The 22983-nt window shown below is 33.5% G+C and overlaps 1 protein-coding gene across 3 annotated transcripts in view; it reads right to left on the bottom strand.

Moving 5' to 3' along the window:
• Positions 1 to 22983, bottom strand: part of CHD1 (chromodomain helicase DNA binding protein 1) — a 74137-nt gene that overhangs the window by 35380 nt on the left and 15774 nt on the right. For all 3 annotated transcript variants that reach the window (XM_032403936.1, XM_032403938.1, XM_032403937.1), the window contains 13 exons: positions 12950 to 13151; positions 11646 to 11753; positions 10799 to 10863; positions 8697 to 8846; positions 8285 to 8556; positions 6708 to 6933; positions 6007 to 6107; positions 5603 to 5781; positions 4602 to 4729; positions 3944 to 4160; positions 3209 to 3298; positions 1992 to 2182; positions 1087 to 1275 (listed from right to left, as the gene is read on the bottom strand). In XM_032403936.1, coding sequence (XP_032259827.1) covers positions 1087 to 1275; positions 1992 to 2182; positions 3209 to 3298; positions 3944 to 4160; positions 4602 to 4729; positions 5603 to 5781; positions 6007 to 6107; positions 6708 to 6933; positions 8285 to 8556; positions 8697 to 8846; positions 10799 to 10863; positions 11646 to 11753; positions 12950 to 13151 — 2118 coding nt within the window. The remainder of the gene's footprint in view (positions 1 to 1086; positions 1276 to 1991; positions 2183 to 3208; positions 3299 to 3943; positions 4161 to 4601; positions 4730 to 5602; positions 5782 to 6006; positions 6108 to 6707; positions 6934 to 8284; positions 8557 to 8696; positions 8847 to 10798; positions 10864 to 11645; positions 11754 to 12949; positions 13152 to 22983) is intronic.

Here is a 22983-nt window from a genome sequence, read left to right as displayed (position 1 = left end):
GGTGGTTATTTTATCACTCCAAACTATTTATGTAACTATGTAACATTTCCTCTCACCACAATATACTTTGTCTTCTACCATCTTTTATTTTCTTCTTTTTTATAAGGTTAATCTTGGAAGGGACTTGACACAATTTTATCTCTGATTTGCCTCAAAATGAGAGGAGGTGGGGCAAGTGGGAATGGCTAGAGATAAAATAAGACTGGCTATGAGTTGAAAACAAAGCCAAGTGTTGGAAATTTATTATGTCATCCTCTTTTTGTATATGTTTGAAATTTTCCACAATACAAACCTAAAATTCATGCAATAAATGTATTTTCTTTTAATGTATGGCACTTTACAGATGTTACCATAAAATAAGTTTCTGAGAATCTAAAGGCATGTAGCAGTGCATTTTATGCAATTAAATGTTTAAATAACTATTAGGACAAATATTACCTTTTGATTCTTTGAAGTAGTACTGTATAGATCTTACATATAAATTTAAAGTATGATTAATATTCTTCAACAGGGGACCTAAAATTTTAAGTTTCTTTTTCTGGCCTCTACCTCTGTCAATTATATAATTATCATAACTACAAAATAATGCCTTAGTATCACTAACACTTTAGTATTAACACTTAACAGAACTCTCTATATGGTAACAGAGCATAAAATAGACAAACACAATTAAGTCTTAGGTCACCCATGATCTTGAACATGCCATTCAATCTCTCTTCGCTTCAAGAGCCCATAGAATAAGCCTATTCTAAAATTCAAGAATTGTTATTGCTCTAAAAACCTATTGTGGGGGCATCTGGGTGGCTCAGATGGTTAAGCATCTGCCTTCAGCTCAGGTCATGATCTCCAGGTCCTGGGATCGAGCCCCACGTCGGGCTCCCTGCTCGGCGGGGAGTCTGCTTCTACCTCTTCCTCTGCCTCTCCCCACTGCTCCTGCTCTCTCTCTCTCTGTATCTCTCTGTCTCAAATGAATAAAAAAAAAAAAAAAAACCCTATTGTGGGGTGGGGGGACACCTCGATGAGACAACGTTACAGAGGGCTATTTAGAATTAAATATCCAGAACATGTGGTCTGTTTACAGCTTACTTGTAATACTGTTTCTGTAAAGCACTCATTTCCATTCTTAAAATCTGTTCAACCTTGGCAGGAAGAGATTTTTCCACATCTTTTTTAACTCTGCGTAACAGAAACGGCTCAAGCTCCTTGTGGAGGCTTGCATAACCATATTCTCTGCCTTTTCCATGTTCTTCTTCAAAATCTTCCCAGGAAGAAAACCTTAGAAGTTTAAGAAAATGGAAGAACCACTGAAAAAAGTCATATTGCATATGAGTTTTTTGAGAGTAGTCATATATAAACAAAATATAGACTTTCAGGAAAAAAGATTTGCTAATATTAGTCACTTCTAAGAACTATCCTTCCCAAGAAATGTCCTATATATATATATAAAGGTGAAACATAAGTTGTTTTACAAAAATTATGATTCTCTTTGAGCTAAAGATGTTAAATAAAATTATTTTCAAATACAGAATTATCACTAAAATATTTCTCAAAGAATATAATTTTAAAATTCTGAATCTATTGAAAAAAAAATGTTTGTCATCTTGAACAAGTTATATGACCCTTGTCTAGTCTAGTTTCCCTCATTTAAAAAAAAGGGATTACCAGGACCTTATTATTGTAGTTATTGCTACTATTAAATACTAAGAAAGATACTGTTTCAGTTATTCAAATGAATATTATTTTGAACAAGGGCAAAATCAACTGTTTATTACACATGACTCAAACTTCTTTACAAAACTGAAAAATTAAAATATTAGAAATATGAAATGTTGCATCCCATTTCCTTTTTTTATTTTCCTTCTTAAAAATCTGTGGTCTAATGTTCTAGGACAATAAAACTTCTACGGACCTTACTACCTACACTAATTATTTTCCTGCTAAGCTTAACATATGAAACTAATATTAAAACTGTATATCCCAATTTATCTTACTTTTCTGGCATAATGAAATGTAGCAAAGACCAGAGCTCTTTGAGGGAGTTTTGTAGAGGAGTTCCAGTAATAAGGAGACGGTGATTGGACTTAAAGTCTATTAAAGTTTTATACAGGAGAGAGTCATCATTCTTTAATCGATGTGCTTCATCTACACCTATAAATGCCCAATTCAGACCTCCAAGGAATGCCTTAAAATGAACAGAAAAACACAGTTAATATTTTAAGAGAAAAATTAAACTCAAATTAATAAACCAAGGCAAAGTAAAATTAAAAGCAAACTTGTCTTTTTTCAAATAAAAATTATATATTATTTCAAGATTTATTGAAATCCTCAAATAAAGTAACTCAACATGCAAAACAAAGTTCCTTGCATGACTAATTCACCCACTGGAAAACAGAGAAAAGCAAATGAAAGTTTTTACTAGCTTACACATTCAAAAAAAGGAAAAAGAAAAACAACAGTATCATTAAAATAGTATTTAAAAATTTTCACAGATTTTTAGCTTAAGGCCAGCAGAAGCCTCTATTAATGTCAATTTAGAGAAAATATGATATAAATTTGGAAGCGTCTTATTCCAAGTGTAGAAATAATTCACTGTATGATTTTTATGAACTGTGGATCTCTAATATATAAATGTGGGTCTCTGACTTAAAACAGAGACAGGCCTCATTCTGCTATTTAATGGTTGTATGACCTAGGAGACAAGCACATTAACCTCTTTTGACACTGGATTTTTCTTTCCAATAAAGCAGAAATAGCAGTATCTTATAAAATAGATGGGAATTACTTGAGATATGAACTATAAAGAACTAAATAAACAACATCTATAAAGCATTTAGCTTAGTGCTTCACCCAGGGGTAGCTTAATTCTTTTAGGTATTTTCCTCCTCTTTGAAGATCTTACAAATCAACACACTATACCAAACTAGTTTTATATAAGTCAATAGTTGGCAAACTTTTCGTGTAAAGACCCAGATGGTAAATATTTTAGCTTCTTGCAGACAAATGTGTGATGGTCTGTCACATATTCTTTGTTTTTACACCATCTAAAAATGTAAAGACCATTCTTAGTTCAAAAGTCATAAAAAACAAGCCAGATTTGACCCACAGGATGTAGTTTGCTGATCCATGATTTATCTTCTCACCCTACCAACAATATATGGTAAAGGAAAAATGGATATACACCAAACAGAAAAGCACAGGTAATACACACCTTATCCTTCAATAAAATTTCGTAAGTTGTTAAAAGTATATTAAATTTTAACCGTTTGGTCTGGGGATGCATCCATTCATGAGTTCTTATCTATCAAGAAATTTTAAAGATAATTTTAAGACAAACATTAAGAAAAGTATACTTTTATTTGAATATCTAAAAAAAATCCCTCCAAAATACACAAAAAATCTGTTTATATAATAAAATCATTTTAATTTTTAACACACTCCAACAAGCTACACTCATCTTACTTATAAATAAAATATAAATACCACAGCATATCAAAACCTATAAAAATAAAGCAGACACATTTTTAAATACACACTTTCTACTGAAGAAAGTTCATATTTAACAAAACATAAGTGGTTAATTCATTTAATAACATAGCATTTATGGATGAAATATGATGTCTGGGTCTGCTTCACAATATTTGGGAGGAAAGTACTCTGTAGAGGTACAGATGAAACAAAACCGGCAAAGCATTAGAACTGTGAAGCTGGAGATGGGCACCCCGAGATTTATTATAGTCTTCTGTTTTCATGTATATTTGAAATTCTCCGTAAGAACTTAGAAAAAATATATATTACATAAAGTAACACTCAGATGAAAATTGCCTTTTATTACAGCCAATTAAATATGTACTGAGTACTTACTTTGTGGCAAGTTTTACACTAGAAACTAAGACTATAAAGACAAGTATGTCTAGATTTTTAAATGTATGGAGAAACAACTTACCATATTTCTGCTGTTAATGTCACCTAAATAAACCACAGCATTCATTTGAGAAGCCCATGTCTGAATTTCCCTTTGCCAGGAAGTAAGAGTGGAAAGTGGTACTACTAACAGAAAAGGTCCATATAATTGATGTTCATGAAATAAATAGTTCAGAAATGAGATCGTCTGTATTGTTTTTCCAAGGCCCATTTCATCAGCAAGTATGCAACTATTTCCTCTACAAAATTAAAAACAACAATTATGTATGCAATAGATTCAAATTTATAAAGAAACCTTTTTACATAACCCATATACAAATTTAAAGTTAAAATTAATCTGAAAGGTATACAAACAATATACCACTTTTATTAGCTATAAGTAATAAATGTAAAGGCCTCTGTAATAGTATAAAAAAAGTGGACAAAGTTTACCATTTTAGTCCAAAGGAAGCTTAAAGAGTAACAGTAATATGAAGTAGTGCAGCAATTAAGGTTAAACTCAAACTCCCCTGGATTTTCTTCTTAGTATGTAATAAATAATACTATATACTAAGGAAATTCAAAAGCCTGCATATAAATACCAGTCTTCATCCTTGATATTGGTGGAAATCTTTTCCAAATCCTGTATTTGTAAAATTCGTATGACCTCAAATTAAACAGACAATTCAAAATATACTCACTTGCACCAAGAGTGAGCAAGCCAATTTAAACCATTCAGTTGATAATCTCTTAATTCTAAACTCTCATGTCCTCCAATATAGGATGGCTGCTTCTTTAGGGCTACAAATCTTGGCCTTTGTTTTAATACCTTTAGTAGAAATAAATGTAATAAGAAGAACTATCAAATGTGAGAATCTTAAAAGATCAAAATCTCAGATTTTACCATAAATTTTGAAACTTTATCTCAAATTTTCAAGCTCAGAAATTCCATGACTCAAAATATATCTCAGGATTCATTCAAAGAAGACTGTTTTCTCTTACTTTAACAAAATCGTACAGTGAAATATTTTGCCCTCTTTTTTGGACAAAAAATGATAGAAATAAGTAAGTTCCTGCTGAAATACTTGAGTCTTACACAGTTCAGAAGCAAGAGCTATGTTAAATTCATTCATTTAACTGCTAGTGCAGCCCTGACCTAGAAATAAACCATACAACTGGCTTAACTTTCTGATTTCTAAATTACCATTATCAGTTTAATTCAGTCTTATAGTAAGAAAACAAATTCTAATAGTACATAGACCCTCAAAACTACGGCTGATAATGTCTCTAAGTAAAAAGATCTTATATTAGGCAAGGTAGTCCTAAGTACCACTTCTTTTCTTATGGGTACATCCCTCTTTTCTTTCCTACCTTCAAAGAAAATATTCACTACCTTTTAAAGCAAGCATATATATCTATTTTCCAGGTAATTTCCCCTATTTGTTCTCCCCAAGACACTCCTCACAACTACGACCACCAATTTATCATCTTCCTGACAGTTTCACTCACCAAGGCTAAAAGACAGCACCACATTAAGACCGCATGGCAATCACCAGAACACCTTCTCCCCTAAGACCTATCAACCAAGCAGTTCTCTCTCTCAGTCTACCTGAAATCAAGATCCAACTCTCTATTTGGGATTGTAATATTTATGATGTGTAAATACTATTTTCATTAATTAAAAATTTCCAACAATACTCACTTTGCAATCTTTAAAAGGAGTGGTTTTTGACTGATTCCTGCTAAAATACTCATCTATGCATGCTTGAAACTTTTTGGAAATTAGAGCTCCATCCTCCCAGCTGCACTCTGAGTATGGAAGGCCCTGCCATTTGCAATAATAATCAGGATAACCAGCTGCTGACTTCTGATTGGAATGAGCTGTGAGATAAATCAGATATTTATTTATTTATTTTCACATTGAATCTTATCCGAGGACTAATCTTTGGTAAAAAAAACTACACAAGCAAAAATTAGTCATCTGGTTTACAATACCCTATGACAGTAAGACTAAACTACTGTATTTGATGTATAAGCAATACATTTAAATTTTTTTCAGATCGAAATGGAAAGATAAAACTTTAGTGAGAATCATTTATTACTAACCAATTATTCGTTCCACTATTTGATACTGTTTGTGTAGATCATCTGTGAGTTCTTGCTGGCAATTATAATATTCCACATCTTCTGGAGAAGCATTTTTCAACCTGAAAGATTATTAATCCAGAAATAAGACTTCAAAATCTCCCCTAAATAACCATTCCCCCAAATACTATCTGTAGCACAAAATCTCCCATTTGCCACTTATCATGTGAGTCAGCTGAACAATGAACAAACTGAAATAGAAATAAAGTGAAGCATCATTAATTAATTTAAAAAAATGTATAATTTATCATTTATGAGATGACATTCTACATGACTATTATTAAGGAGAAGTTTAGATATGGCTATTTCCAAAAAGTTTTAACTTCAAATACAATTTAAGAGTATAAATAGTTATTTTAGGTTATTGGATTCTCTTTTTTTTTTTAAGATTTTATTTATTTGCTTGACAGAGCGAGCGAGCACCAGCAGGAGGAGTGGGAAAGGCAGAAGCAGGCTCCCCTCTGAGCAGGGAGCCTGATGTGGGGCTCGATTCAAGGACCCTGGGATGATGCCCTGAGCTGAAGGCAGATGCTTAACCGACTGAGCCACCCAGGGCTCCTCTTAGGTTATTGGACTCTTGACTATGTATTCCTTATTAACAAAAAGCTTAGTAATCATCTTTGAACTGTTAAAAAATTAAATGTAACATAAAACGTATTTACCATCTTTTTGTTTCCTGATCTTTTTTCTTATAATTATCCAATTTTTTCATTCCTCTAACATTCTGCTGCTTAAGGGTTTCTTCTGTCTCCCAAGTATTGTGAATATGGGACCATCCTTTCCATTTAATTAAATATTGGATCTCGCCTGGTTCCTTGTTTTTTTCAAATCCTGCATTTGGGTCACCATCTGCTTCAACTGCATAGATGGTTGTAGTAGCACCAGTAGCTGAAAAAGAAAACACAATACATTCCATGCAATTCTGCTATAAGATTGTTTCCTTCAACTCAAAAATTCAAGAATATGAAGAGAAAAATATATGTGCTTTTTAATAAGTAAAGAATCAGGGTATAAGAATTTAAGGAAAATTGTATTATACATACATAAAAGAAACTCCAAATTTTAGAATGGAAAGATTATCTAATTTAATTCCCTCAGTTTTAAAATTAGAAAAAACAAGGTCAAAAGACAGTGGCACACCTAAGATCATACAGTAATTTCTAATAACCGATGACTGGATGCCTGATAACTGGAAATAAAATGATGAAAAATCACCTTTAAAAACTCCAAAATCATTATGTTGGAGATATCTGTACCCTCGTGTTCAATGCAGAATTATTTACAACAGCCAAGACATGGGAACAACCTAAGTATCCCATCAACAGATAAAGAAAATGTGATTCACATATATAATGGAATACTATTTAGCCACAAAAAGAAGGAAATCCTGCCATTTGCAACAATGTGGATGAACATTGAGGGTATTACACTAAGTGAAGTAAGTGAGACAGAGAAGGACAAATACCATATGATCTCACTTACATATGGAATCTAAAACAAACAAAGGAAAAGCTCATAGGAAAAGAGATCAGATCTGTAGTTACCCAAGGCAGCTGGCAGATGTGTGTGGGGGGTAATAATGTAGATGTATACAGACTTCCAGGTGTAAGATAAATAAGTACTGAGGATGTAACGTACAACATAATGACCATAGTTAACACTGCTGTGCAGTATATTTGAAAGCTACTCAGAGAGTAGATTTTAAAAGTTATCATAAGGAAAAAAACTTTCTTTTTTTTCTTCTTCTTATTCTATCTATATGAGATGATGGATAAATATAAACTAAACTTACTGTGGTAATCATTTTGTAATATATGTAAGTCATGCTGTTCACCTTAAATTTATACATTGTATGTCATATGTCGATAAAACAAAACAAAAAAAATGCATGTGAAGATAACTAATTTGAGATAAAAGAAAAAACATTTAAAAATAACCAAACTATTTGTGAAATTGAAAGTACCTAAATAACAACCATTATTTAGGCATGACAACTGAAAAGCTCAAATACGTAGGTTAAAAATTTTTCTAATTATCTGTAATCAATGAAGTGAGGTTAAGTGGATTATTCTGTGGGAAGAAAACTCAGGCAAAACAAAGTATATTTTATAACAAATAAGTATAACAGATGAAAAGCCACCCTCTTCACTTTCAAAACGGAAATAACTTCAAGAAATACTTCACTTTAGTAAATATTACTGAAACAACCAAACAATAAATATGTTTTTTAAGAAAATACCTCCTTTTCTCCCAATCCGACAATCCATAAAACGTTCTATTGTTTCAAATTCCTCTTCCTCAGGTTGAGGAACATCCTCCCCACAGACTTCCAGTAGATCATCAGAATCTGTTTTCATTTCTTCATCTTCTTTATAGCTAACATTGACAGTTGCTTGGCGACGAGAACTTCTTTTATCATTATCATAATCTTCTTCATCATCTTCCTCCTCAGATGAATCAATCTGTCTCTTTTTTTGTCCAAGAATTTTCTTCCCATTTTTTGCCTTAGATCTAGGGAGGGAAGACCAAGGGATAGAGGTGTTTTATAGAAACACTAGCATAGAAAACAAGACGCAAGACACTATATACAAAAAGAATACCTTCTGTAACCAACAATTTTCAGTGTCAAGTTGAGAACATACTATACTCACCTATTTTGAGGTTTTCTGCTTTTAACTTTGTTTTTTGGCTCATAATCAGATTCTGTTTCATCACAACTGCTTTTATCTCTTTCTTCTTCAGATTCTGAATCTGAACCAGATTGAGATGGAGATCCTGACCCAGACATTTGCCAATCTTCACTGTATATAGAATATATAAAGTATGTTTGTTTATCCTTACATTGTATAGCAAATTTTATCTCTGATAAAAGTACAAAAAAAAAAAAAAATCAAACTGAACTACATTTCAGTTACTATAAAAAAAATTGTTGCTTTTACCCACACCAACACATTAAAATGTGAGTAGAGTAAAAAAAAATGCTGGAAAATATTCTTCACAGATTTCTCCTATAACGCCACCAGAGTTTTGTTAATCATTTATTTATACCTCAATGAATGGCAAATAAGGAAATGTTACTCTGATTATCACTGTGGATGAAAACATAGTATGCTATTTAAAGAATCACAGGGTTAATTTTGAAAATCTTGTAGAATTATACTTGCCATCTCAAAAAAAAAAAAAAAAAGATCTAATCCCTTTTACTTCAATTTTTTGGGGACTGTGATTTTTAAAAAAAATACACCCTGAAACTGATTTTTAAAGTACTGTACATGTTCATTAAGAAGCTTAAAATACAGTATAGAAAAATGTATTTAAAAAAAAATCAGTCCATTTTAACCAACAGTCAATGATTACCTTACCTTTATTGCTATTTTTAGTCTACTTGGGGTCTACTTAATTCTAATACACATGTAGAGAAAAATTACTGAATGAATGCACATGTTAATATTCTGCTATAATATAAACTTCAAATGGAAGATACGTATTAGATTCTTATATATACGCCATACCCTCTCTCTCACAGCTACTGCTTCTACTCCATTCCTCTGTATCTCTTGTATCAATTATAACTATGTCAAGAGTTACATAAGCAAGCACATATGCTAAAATCTGGTTTATGATAAAAACATGAGAAGCAATTTCTTTTTTATCTTGAGATCTTTTTAGACTTTGCACATTAGAAGTAGCAGTAGATAGAATATGTAAAAGTATCTCCAATTCGTATTTTTTATAATACAAATTATAATGATTTTTATATCTAACCAAGCCCACCCATCACCCAAATCACTAGATTTTTTAAAAAATATTATTTGGCTGCACCTCTGCTAAGTTTACAAATTACTAACTCAGTGGAAGAGTTTACAGAGCTGATGAGACACAGTAGTTGAAAATGTAATTCATAAACTAGAAGACATATCTGAGGAAATTAGTCATAATGTAGCATAGAAATAAAGGGATAAAAAACATGATACAGTAAGATTTATGAAGATGGATGATCCATTAGTATACATAATAGATATAATCCAATATGACTGATATATATTAATAGTAGTACCACCAGAGAAATTTATAGGATAAGAAAATGTCCAGAAAATAGGAATCTTCACATTAAAGATATATAAAATGAGTGAATAAAGTGTAATAAATAAATAACAAATCCAAAGCTAGACACACAAAAGTGAAACTGCAGAATATCCAAGACAAGTAGAAAAATAAGACCTAAGACAATGGAATGATATTTTTGACAAAATGAGAGAGGAAAAACTCAGACCATCTAAATAACTGAACTGAGAATCTGAAGTACCCTTAAACACCTTCTGGGTCAAGATGTTTAGGAAATTATATTGAATTTCTAAATGAGTTCTACGGGGAAAGCAAATATCATGTGCAAATGAATAATAAGATAGCTATTAACATAAATTAACAGAAATACCCAAAATTCCACTGGTCCCTACACTTCCACATAGTTTTCCCAAGTTATTAAGATTTTCTGATATTATGACCAAGTAGATCTCTGGAGTTGAAAAATACATAGGAGAGAGGGGTTAGAGAAGATAAACAAGTGGCACAAAAACCTCAAGTCCTCACAGAAAGATAAATGCTAAAGATTAATAGTTTAATTAACCTAATAAGATACCATGAACCAAGACTTTACAAAAGTCTACTTTTGACAGTTTTTCATAAAAAAAGTAACACAACATCAATAAGGTATTCCTGCTTTGAAAGTGATCGACTGAACAAAATGACATACTCTTTATGCTTTTTCCTTTTGACCTCATTTGATGAGTCATCAGAATCTTCACTGCTGGAGGAATCCTACAAAGAAGAAAAAAAACAAAGCTAATGTTATTAATGATTAGAATTTGACCATGGTATCAAATTTCTGCTTGTCATACTATTTGACATTCACTTTGCTAATAATGCTAACTATAAAGCTTTGTTCCCATGTTGTTATATTTGTACTATTAGCACATAAAGTAATTAGTAACATCTCTATTACAAATTCATAACATAGCCATTGACATTAGGTAAATATCACAATGTCAGCATTTTGTATAACACCTTAAAATCTACCATCTCTAGAAACCATTATTGTTGCCCAGTATGGCCTCAAAAAGGAATTGTAATTATTGGTATGTTCAAATTTTGATTTAATATTTTTCTGCCCCATTAGACAGTTTTTGATATAGTTCTTTCTGAATGTTTCTGCACAAACACACATGCTGGTGTACTTACGTGTGCACAGGAACTATACTGTTTAAAGCTATGGCCTATTCTTTTAAAAAGATGTTGCGACTTGCTATTCATCTATACTGATTTAATAGACACGTTTGTCTATGTATATTTTCATAGTATTCACAGTTTATTTCTAGTTTTGCTGTGATGAGCAAATGTACACACGTCTGTTGCTTATTTTGGATTAATCCCTAAAAGTATAATTATTGGATAAAAACATACTGATATTTGAAGGCTCTTGATACATATACTTAAATGTAGTTATTTCCTCATCCTTTCAAAACACTTACTGTTTGTAATAATTTCATAAATACCTACACCCAGTTAAATGGGCATTATGTCAACTTTCGGTGAAAACTCACCTCCTCTGATCCACTATTAGATGAAGCCTGCTGCTGCTGCTGCTGCTGCTGCTTCTTGAGCATTGCAGATCTCTGAACGGCCAGAATACTAGGGCTAGATTTCCAAAACTGCAACAGAAATATACCCAGTGAAGGATGAAATCTTGAAAAAACTGAAAAAAAGTTAATTTACTGGACAGCATTATCACTGCCTCCAAATACTAAGTTAAGACACTTTTCTGTACTCACATTACGTGTAATACAATATTATGGCAATTAAAATAAAATTTTGAGCTTTAGTTGCATATAAAAAATTTATGGTGTGCTGAGTTTCATAAACAATATTAATCAATATATTCTTTGGTGTTGAATATTATTTTCAAAAAACAAAGTGACAATATGTGACACCAGTGCTACTTGAAAACTGGTTGCCTGGTTTTTTAATTGATGTGAGATGAAGATGAAGAGCTTAAGTCAGAATGCAAATCAACTATGTCACTAAGTATAGTTTCAGTTCAACTGACTTTTATTTTTATTTATTTATTTATTAGACAGTAAGATTTTCTCCATGTCAGAAGCTGTGTGTTGATGTACATTCTGGCCCAAAGATCTCATCATGACTGGTACTCGAAGAAACACTATTGTATTCCATTATGAGGTACAGATAGGTTTTAGTAAATCTTGTAGTAGCTTTTTTCAAACAGATGACCCTTAGCCTACTCTACCAAGTATCTTCAAGGAAGCAAGTTCTATTAGATTCTCCTGCTATTAGCAATAAAGTACCTCCTTTGAAGATCTTGAAAGTAGAGATCAGACACTCAAGATTAACAGAGAGACCTCACAAAGCCTTTAATTTTTATCCATGAGACAATGAATATTTATGAAACTCAGTTTCTGCCTTAGAAAGTGTCTGGGGCGCCTGGGTGGCTCAGTCGTTAAGCGTCTGCCTTCGGCTCAGGTCATGATCCCAGCGTCCTGGGATCGAGTCCCACATCGGGCTCCCTGCTCGGCGGGAAGCCTGCTTCTCCCTCTCCCACTCCCCCTGCTTGTGTTCCTGCTCTCGCTATTTCTCTCTCTGTCAAATAAATAAATAAAATCTTTAAAAACAAAAACAAAAACAGAAAGTGTTTGTTTTGTACTTGCTTGACTGCTTCTCCTCAAAGCCAATCAAGTCCACAGATATTTAACTACAAGTTTGAGAAAGTAAATTTTAATGTTTAAAATTAATGTCTTCTAAAAGCTAGATTAAGAATGCTATAAACCAATGTTATAAATTTTCCCAAAGTAGTAGTACAAGAAACCTGTCTTTCAGGATACTTTATTACCTCAGCTCCATCAACTTTCGGTGGTTTTGCTTGGACTTTGTTTTCTCGGGAAGTGTCTGATTCAGACTCTGACTGACTGCCCGATTCAGATCCAGATTCAGAGTCACTGCTACCTGACTGGCTACTGCTTCCATCACTACTGCTTCCAGAACTTGAACCAGATCCTGAGCCTGAAGCTGACCCAGAATCATCATCCGACTGGCTACAATTTGAAAATAAACAGATTTCAAACAAAATTTATTAGGAATTTAATTTTCCTTAAAAGTCAGCAGAAATCCCCAGATCATTAAGCCTTGTTTATTTCACATTTCAACATTCCATAGCCAAACAAATAGAAAAAAGAACTAATGTTAATCTATAACAAATGACTACTTGATAGATTTAGTACAGTTTTGGTGAAAACATAAGCAATCAGATCACAATCTTCCTCCAAGATAATAAGCAAAATCTATCAAACACAGAATCCTGGGCTAGAAACTTGGGAAAACAAGAAATTGAAGCCATAGTCGCTATCCTTAAAAGGCTATTTAAGTATAGGAAATCTAATGTAGAAATTGTGTGAAGAAAAGGATTAATGTGCTGAAAATTCCCAGTCATACGTAGAAAAAAATTTGTAGTTTTTACTTGTCTTTAAATTATATCTGTGTTCTACCATTCTGGGAAAAGTGATTTATTAAAATTAAGCTATGAAAAGGGGTGCCTGGGTGGCTCAGTTGGTTAAGCGTTTGCCTTTAGCTCAGGTCATGATCCCGGGGTCCTAGGGATTGAGCCCACACAATTTACTAATAGCTTCGCTGAGAGTATCACTGAATCTATCACGGTTCCACAGTAATAAATCTGAAATAATAGTAAATTCTCACAATCCTTCCTAACCTCTGTATATCACATGTGAAAGCAATTACCAGTTCATTGAGAAACCACCTTTTCTCCCATTACTAATTTTCAGTCCAAAGTAGCCTAGAAATGGTCTGGCCTAAACAGGTGATTATGTAAATTACTATTATTCCCAAGGTCATTTGTTCACATAGTGTTTACATCTGAATTGTTGAAAACTGGGGCATTAAATTCTTTATACACACATTTGACTCAGCTTTTGATGTAATTTCACTTAGCTTTATGACAAACAACAGTTAATGCAGTTTATGTACACACAGCTAAACTCAAGCTTCATGTCCTCTGCTGTAATTTTCAGAAATACCACCAGATGGAGGTATTACTCTAAGGAAATAGACTGCACTATTAAAAGTAATTCATTTATAAAATTTCTCCTTTTCTAGAGCAAGTTTAGTATTCACAAGGAAACACAGACATAAAAGTTTGAAAGAAGACTTCTGATTCCAAAAGTTAGATATAAATTAAAATGCTTAAAATGCAAACATATGTATATTTTTAAAGTCGAGTAGAATATTCACAGAAACAGCAAAAATTTGCCTTTTAAAGTCTATGCTATCAAGATCACTTTTCTAAAAGATTTATTTATTTTAGAGAGAGAGAGAGAGAGAGAAAGAGTACGTGCATGCAAGTGACAGGAGAAACAGAGGAAAAGGGAAAGAAAATCTTTAAGCAGACTCCCTGCTGAATGCGGAGCCCAAGTGGGGGCTCAATCTCTTGCCCCTGAGATCATGACCTGAGCCAAAATCAAGAGTCAAAAGCCAAATGAGCCACCCAGGCACCCCTCAATCACTTTTGCCGCAATTTTTAACTGTTGGTCACATGGTTCAGAGATCCAAAAACAGCACAGTGCCTCGTAATAAACAAACCCCACTTAACCATATTTCACTTCGGTTCCTTCAGAGAAATTTCAGCAAGAATATTAAGAGAAGATATTTTTCCTGACATACAATTTTATTTCTCCTTTAATCCACTTTCATTTACTCAATAAACTTCACTGACAGTATTGTGTATTAGGTACTGGGCAAGACCAAGAGCATACAAAATCCTTACCATTAAAAAACCTCTAACCTGGGGCGCCTGGGTGGCTCAGACGGTTAAGCGTCTGCCTTCGGCTCAGGTCATGATCCCGGAGTCCTGGGATCGAGCCCCACATTGGGCTCCCTGCTGAGCGGGGAGCCTGCTTCTCCCTCTCCCTCTGCCTGCCGCTCCCCCTGCTTGTACTCTCTCTAATAAAAAATAAAAAAATCTTTAAAAAAAAAAAAAAAAACCTCTAACCTGGTATGGAGAGGCAGTCATGTCAACCAATAAATGTTGTTCTGTGCTATTTTTAAGATAACTGATCTAGGTGAATGGGGAGCACTGCATATACAACCAAGAAAAAAGAGCGATTGATAGAAAAGGAAAATTGCTTGTAAGCTTCTTGAGGATATCATTTATTTTTTTCCAGAGTACCTAAACACAGAACTTTACACAGGTGAGGATGCTTAATAGATACTCGAAAAATAGGTAGATAAGAACGACTGAATTTGGGGGGCTATCATACCCCTGTATTCTTGATTATGTCTTGATTAGTCATTCCAGATGAATGGCTAGTCAAAAGTCTTTGTTAATAAATCAAAACTCTAAGGGAAAGGAGGAATCTTTCCCTTCATATTCTTTAGGTTGTAGTAGTTCTGGCTGGAGATTAAAGCAAACAGTCTGAATCTAGATTACTCTAATGGCACAGACCTATTATAGAATGTCTTTACCTTATGTATTGGAAGTATAAAGTATTTTATTTAGTTGTTCTTAGTAAGATTAAGAATATACAAGATTAAATAAGAAATATTTTACATACTGCCACAGAACAATCTCCAGAATATAGTTAAGTAAAAAACAAAACAAAACAAAAAAAAACAAGATACAAAACAATCTTTATAGTATGCCTCTTTTGTATAAAGGAAAAATACACATAACTTGCCTATATTTTTAAAATAGCAATAATGGCAGCATAAACCAACAATTAATTTAAAAAATGGTTATCTACAGAAGGAGGGATAGAGGGAAGAGTAGAGGGAACAAGGTTTGAAATGAGTCCTCAGATTCAAAACATGTAAATGTTTTACATAATTTTTTAAAAAAGAAAATCCTAAAAATTTTAGGAAAAACACACAGGTTCAGGAAAAAAAATCTATATTCAGACATAAAATTTTGAGCTAAAATTGTTGAAAAACCTCCCTATTAATTCAGCCCACTGCTGTAAATGCTCTTTCCAGAATAAAAATCTGGGCATGGTCTAACTTTCTTTTATAAGTCTTCAGTGTTTCTATAACAAAGTGCAAACACCTATGAGGGCATTCAGGAATTCGTCTTTGCCAGCCTATTTCCAGCCAGTTTCCCACTTAAATCCTTAGTTCTAGCAATGGCAAACTACTGAGAATTCTGAGAGCCAGTTTCTCTTCCTACTTCCTGCTTTTGCTTAAGTACTTCTCTTTTTTTCCCCCACTATATAATTCCTACTTGAGCCTCATCTCAGAGGCATTTCTCCAAAACTCTCTCCTAACTCCATTATTCTCAATCCAACCTTAAATTAGGTATCCTTCCTCAGCACTTCCAAAACACTATTACATACCACTATCTTGGCTATGAGTACACTATGTAATGAACACTGTAGTATTGTTTTCTTTGGTGTTTTTGGTATCCTACCTTTCATATTCTACTATATGTTTCTAGAGTGTTGGGATTTTTACTTGTTGTCCTTTGTATAATGAACACCAAATGAAGAGCATCTTTGATGGGTGGATGGATGTACATATAAACAAACATATATATGGCTTCAAATTCTTGTATAAAATTCACAAATATAATTTGCCTACAAGAAATATTGCTGAGCTCCAACTAACATTTTATTTATTTAGGTAAAAACCAGTAACAATGATCTTCTATACAACAAAGTTACTTAAGAGATTACTTAAGAGTTACCCTTATTAATTATATTAAATCCCACTAGCACATTAACAATAAAGAAACACTGTATTCTTTTCCTTACTTTTCTCAATTTACAAAACAAAACCCACCATAAGTTGATGGGCACTTTGATAAAAGTAAATTGTTTTCTGAGGGTAAATTAAATAGGAATACATTTAAAAAATAAAATAGCAATTCAAATTAAAGTCTCTTTTCAGGCTTGTTTTTATATTCAACTTCAAATATAAACAAAAGAGCAATATAATGAATTACCATATATCTAAAAACCCACCTTATAATTATCAACTCTTACCAATCTTGTTTCAACTAATCCAGCTTCCCAAACACACACAATCTCAGGCATTTTAAAATTTTATCCATAAATACTTAAGTACTACAAATAAAAAGAAACCAACACTATTTTTAAATACCACAATACCAGTATCATATCTTTAAAATACCACTTACTCCTGAATTTTAATATGAAATCACTTTAATATGAAATTAAACATTAAGTCACACGATTTCGTTTCCTGGACTGACTGAATAGGAATCCAAATAAGGTTCACATACTGCCCTTGAATTATATTTTTTTAAGTCTCTTTCATTTTATTTATTTAAATTCCAGTTACTTAACATACAGCATATTAGTTTCAGGTGTACAATATAGAGATTCAACACTTCCAAACATCACCAGGTACTCATCACAACAAGTGCAACTCCTTAATCCCCATCACCTATTTAACCGATCCCCACACCCACCCCACTTATGGTAACCATCAGTTTGTTCTCTGTTAAAATTCTGTTTCTTGGTTTGCCTTTTATCCTTTGCTCATTTATTTTCTTAAATTCCACATATGAGTGAAATCATATGGTATTTGTTTTTCTCTAAGTCTCCTTCATTAATTTGACAGTTCCCTTTTCCTCTTTGTTTTCTCTTGCAATTTATTTTGTGGAAGAAATTAGGTAGTTTTTTCTGCTTTTTCAGATTTCACTTACTGTAACCCTGTGGTATTAACATATTTTTCTGGCCCTTATAGTTCTTGTAAATTCTTGCATCAAGAGACTCAGATTAAAATTCAGCTTTTCTTAGCAAGACTATTTTTTCAGTTGTTGTGGACTTCTATCAGAAGAAACTTAAGTTTGGTTGTCTCTTTTTGAGTGAGGTTAAGGTTAAGTTATGGCATTTTCAGCCTTATCTTTTCATTGCAGTTCCCTGTAAGCTCTCTATCTAATGTTTTTAGCAGCCATTGATCATGATGGCTTTATCACCTATTTATTTAGAGGCAGTAAAATGGTGCTGTATCTTGCTTTATTTACCCATTATATAATTTCTTCATTAATAGGTGGAATACTTTTATAATGAGAAACTTTCATATTTGTTAACCTTAAGGTACAGTTCATACATGAAAGCCATTTTCATTTCTTTTCCTTATTTGTCAGTTTTGAAAGTTAAATGCATCCTTTCAAAGTCGGCCAATAATTTTTATGTCTCACGAACTCATGGATTTGAATTATGTGATGAATTTTAATCCACTGTATCATTGTTGATGTTCAAATTGTCCCATCTTTAGCCAACAGGAAACCCTTTATTAGTTCCTGAGTCCTTTTTTTTTTTTTTTAAAGATTTTATTTATTTATTTGAGAGAGAGAGAGTGAGAGAGACAGCACATGAGAGGGGGGAGGGTCAGAGGGAGAAGCAGACTCCCCGCCGAGCAGGGAGCCCGATGCGGGACTCGATCCAGGGACTCCAGGATCATGACCTGAGCCGAAGACAGTCGCTTAACCAACTGAGCCACCCAGGCGCCCCAGTTCCTGAGTCCTTTTGACAAGAACTCAAGCAGTCTTTGATAGCTTCCTCACCTTCTGGTCTGACAAGAAGAACCAGGCTCATCTTGTATATTTCTTGTTTCAGAATGTAACTCAGACATTTCATCAAAAAGCCCTGCTTCTGTTTAGATTAGAATTTAAATTACAATCTGAGTACTAAGTGAGCCTCTAAGTACAGGATTGGTCGCTGTTTTTAATTTTGTTTTTAGGGGCGCCTGGGTGGCCCAGTTGGTTAAGTGTCTGCCTTCAGCTCAGGTCATAATCCCAGGGTCCTGGGATAGAGTCCCACATCAGACTCCTTGCTCAGCGGGGAGCCTGCTTCTCCCTCTGCCTGCCACTCCCCCTCTTGTGCACACGTGCGCTCTCTCTGACAAATAAATAATAACTTAAAAAAAAAAAAAGACTGTTTTTAATGGAATGACCTAGGATAAATACTTTTAGAGACAATACATTAAGAATTTATACTAGCATTTCCAATTTAAGTTTGCAGGGTTTTTATTTCTATTTTATAATATCACTTGGGTTGAGTTTTTTGGTTCCAAATGACATTAACAAAATTACTGCCTATCTTAGATTATATGTAATAGTTCCAAAATAATACCTATATTATTAACAATATGATTACTAAATGTCAAGATTTCTTTACAATTCTTTTTGTCCTTCAGGAATACTACTAGAAGCAAATTATTGTTTTAAAGTCAACTGAAATAATTTATTTCTATATAGCCACCAATTTGGTTTCCTCACGGTCATTTGCTTTTTTTTCATTTTAGAGACTGCTTTTTATTCATCTCGATTTAATCTTGCTTTATTATTTACTTGGGTCCAACCTGAGTTTACAGAAGTTAGTCAAAATCCACTACGCATCCTTATCTCCTCTACATTATGTCCTCTTTCCCCTATACTTTTTTTAAAGTTTTAAATTTATTTTCCCTTTTTTCAATATAAGCAAATTATGAGTAAGAATATACGTTTATATCTCCTCTTTCATAATCATTAACATATTTACACTATTACATATTTTATATTATATATATTGCATTCTGGAGATCATTCCCACAGCAGTAGATATGTTCCCCCTTCCTTTATGCAACTGCACATACTCCATTTTGTAGATACATCACAGTTTCAACTTGTCCCTCAATGATGAACATGCTTTGCTTCCATTCATGTGATACCACAGTGATACAAAAAGATGGCCTTTGCATATATCTTTTTGTATTTATGGCAGCGTATCTTCTGATTTGCTATTTATCAACTAATGTAAAAATAGCCGCTTTGAAGTGTTAAATTTATAATCACATAGCACCCAGATCCTGATAGCTATGTACTATTCCACACTTACATGAACTGAGAGTCCTTTCAGAAATGGCAGATTCTAGGGGTACCTGGGTGGTTCAGTCAGTTAGGCGTCTACCTTCAGCTCAGGGAATGATCCCAGAGTCCTAGGATGGAGCTCCACATCAAGCTCTCTGCGTAGCGGGGAGCCTGCTTCTCCCTCTCTCTCAAATAAATAAATAAAATCTTAAAAAAAAAAAAAGAAATGGCAGATTCTAGGAACAGGAAAATAAAAGATGAACCTAAACTATCTTGCTATGCCAAAAAGCAAAATACTTGGAAAGGAAGGAAGGAAAAGTAAAAATGGGGGCATGTCAAAAGAACAGGAGAAAAAACCAAAACAGAACACAGGAGCCAACCTGAGGAAGCTTTCATTGGCCACATCTGACCTGAGCATCAAAACAGACCATAAGAAGGTTATTACCCAGTAAATAAAACAGGAATCCTTGAGGCCATGCTGATGATAAGCAGGTAGGTAGGTAGACAGGCAGAAAGACAGGGGAGGGCTCTGATAGGGCTCTGAATGCCAAATGATTAATGTGACCAGGAGAGTAGTGTTAGAAAATTACCATTTTGCAATCATCATAGAAAATACTGATTTGGGCAAGAATCATCAAGACATGCTAAATCTAAGGAGAGAGTCTGATGAGTAGAAATTTGCACAGTCTCAAGGTAACTTCTCAGAAATTGCTTTTTAGTGTAACAGATAAATCTGAAACTAGTTGAAAAACCAGATACCACCTTGTCCTGATGATCACATCATCATCAATAGGGACAGGAAGACAACATGAGCCTCCAGATATACCTCTGAGAAAGATGTATCACCACTTACACAGTACTCCAGCCAGAGGTGCATATGGTAGGCAATGCATAACTTAGATCTAATCATAAGTGAACATAAGACAAGCCCAAACTGAGAAATATATTCTGTAAAATAACTTGCCTATCATCTTCAAAATGCTAATGTCATAAAAACAAAGAGGAAGTGTTCCAGATTAAAGAAGATTAAAGAGACATGACAGCCAAATGCAGTATGTGATTTTAGACTGGACCCTGTACTGAAAAATGATTAGGACGATTGGCTAAACTGGAATAATGACTAAAGATTAAAGTATTATATCAATGTAAATTTTCCTGAATTTAATAACTATACATGGCTTCTGTAAAGGAGTACCTTTGTTCTTAGAAAATATATACTGAAGTATCAATGCCTAAAGGGGCATCATTTTTGTAACATGCTCTTAAAAAAACTCAGGAAAAGTAAATATGTATTACAAATGTATCATGTATATAGATAATATACATATAAAGGCAAAAAGTTAAAAATTAGTGAATCTGGGCAAAAGATACACAAAGAATTTCTTGGTACTATTTTTGCAACTTTTCTGTACTCTTCACTAGTACTCCTCCTCTATTCATCCTTCACATCTCCAATTCAGTTTTTCTAGATCTCCACAGGTTACATTAAGATACCTAGCAGGGTGCCTGGCACTTATTAGTACATGTTTAACATAAGCTAGTTGTATTATAGGAGTGTTATTACTTAAATCTATCTCTACGCTCTAGAACTCTGACTCTAAAAACATGTGAATTAATAAACAGTTAAAACTACCACCTCTCTGTTTTTTATTAAAAAATATCATTAAGCCTACATCTTTCATAATTTTCTTGTTCTTTCCTCCTGGTTTCTTTACCTCCACTCTTCTTCTTTTGTTTTTTTTCTTTCTCTAAGTCACCTAATTTAAAATTGTTATGGGGAAAATAATTCTGAAGAATCAGAATATCTAGAACACTAAATACTAGGTCCATTCCCCACATGGTCACGATTATCTATATCCAAGTAGCACTGGTTCCTTACAATGATGCATATAATCACCAAATCTCTGTATGATCTTCACTAGTCACCTCTCCCAAACAAGTATCTTATACCCAGACAGCTTCATTCATTTATGTTATCTGCTTGGTTCTTATGGCCCTTTCTCTCATTTTACTCTAGACAGAATTTAATAGCTCTTCAGAGATTTCAAAATATCTTCATAACTATATTCTAATTTATCTTTAACAACAAAAAGTGTCCTTGAAGGCACACATAGGAAGTTTTTCTAGATTCTTTCCAGAGGAGGCAAGCCGTCTGGGGTCCCAACTTTAAGGAGACTTAATTCCCTAGTCAAATACTTAAGTTCAATTCCAACCTCAGCTTCCTGTTCAGAGACCCTGTATCCCTCCAAATATCCCCTGTACTGCCATGTTTGCTCGGAGCTTACTTACTGCTGACTTCAAGGTCCCTTTTGTTTCTGGCACATGAAGGTTTTCTCTGAAGTTTAGCAGTACACTGACTTTTTGCCCATTTTCCCAATTTTTTTTAGGATTTTCATGTGTTTGTGGGTAGGAAGTACTTTACTTTAGGAGAGTCTATGTTAGCTCAGCCTCGCATATGACAGAATAGCAACACTTCCTTGCTCTGCACTCCTCTCTCCACTCAAATCAATCCTTTAGACTAAAGAAAACACCAAGACCTATAATGGGTAGATGAGAAAATATTCTCAAGTGAATAAACAAAGATTCTTCTTTATTACAAGAAAAAAAATGTTCAAGTATTTTTTGCTTTCTTTATCACAGAAATTGGAAACTATGTCTGCAACAGCACATAAAGGAAGAATGAATAAGATAGTGAATGATCTTCTAAGAAAATGGTAACAATGAGCAGCTGCTTTCCTTACCATCAGATCAGCAAAAGAAGAAACTGGCCCTGATAAAGGGATGGAATAGACTGAAAAAGCCAAGAAAGTGTTATTGGAATGGGGGGGGGGGGGGGGGGGAGAAAGAAAGTGTTACTGGAGTGGGTGTGGAAGTACCAAGGAGCAATAAAAAGAACCTCTCAAAACAACAGCAGTAAAGAAGAAAAGAAGACTGTGTCTTCAAACATTATATATAAATTAGACTGCCTGTATCAAAGGTTTACATCAATGATTTCTCATTTTAAGTCCATTAAATAATGTATTCATTTATTTTCTTCTTTTGTCCCT

This window comes from Phoca vitulina, unplaced genomic scaffold, assembly GCF_004348235.1.
Source record: "Phoca vitulina isolate PV1807 unplaced genomic scaffold, GSC_HSeal_1.0 scaffold6, whole genome shotgun sequence".
Lineage (NCBI taxonomy): Eukaryota > Metazoa > Chordata > Mammalia > Carnivora > Phocidae > Phoca > Phoca vitulina.
Note: the sequence above shows the minus strand (reverse complement) of the source record. Positions and strands in the feature narration are given on the sequence as shown.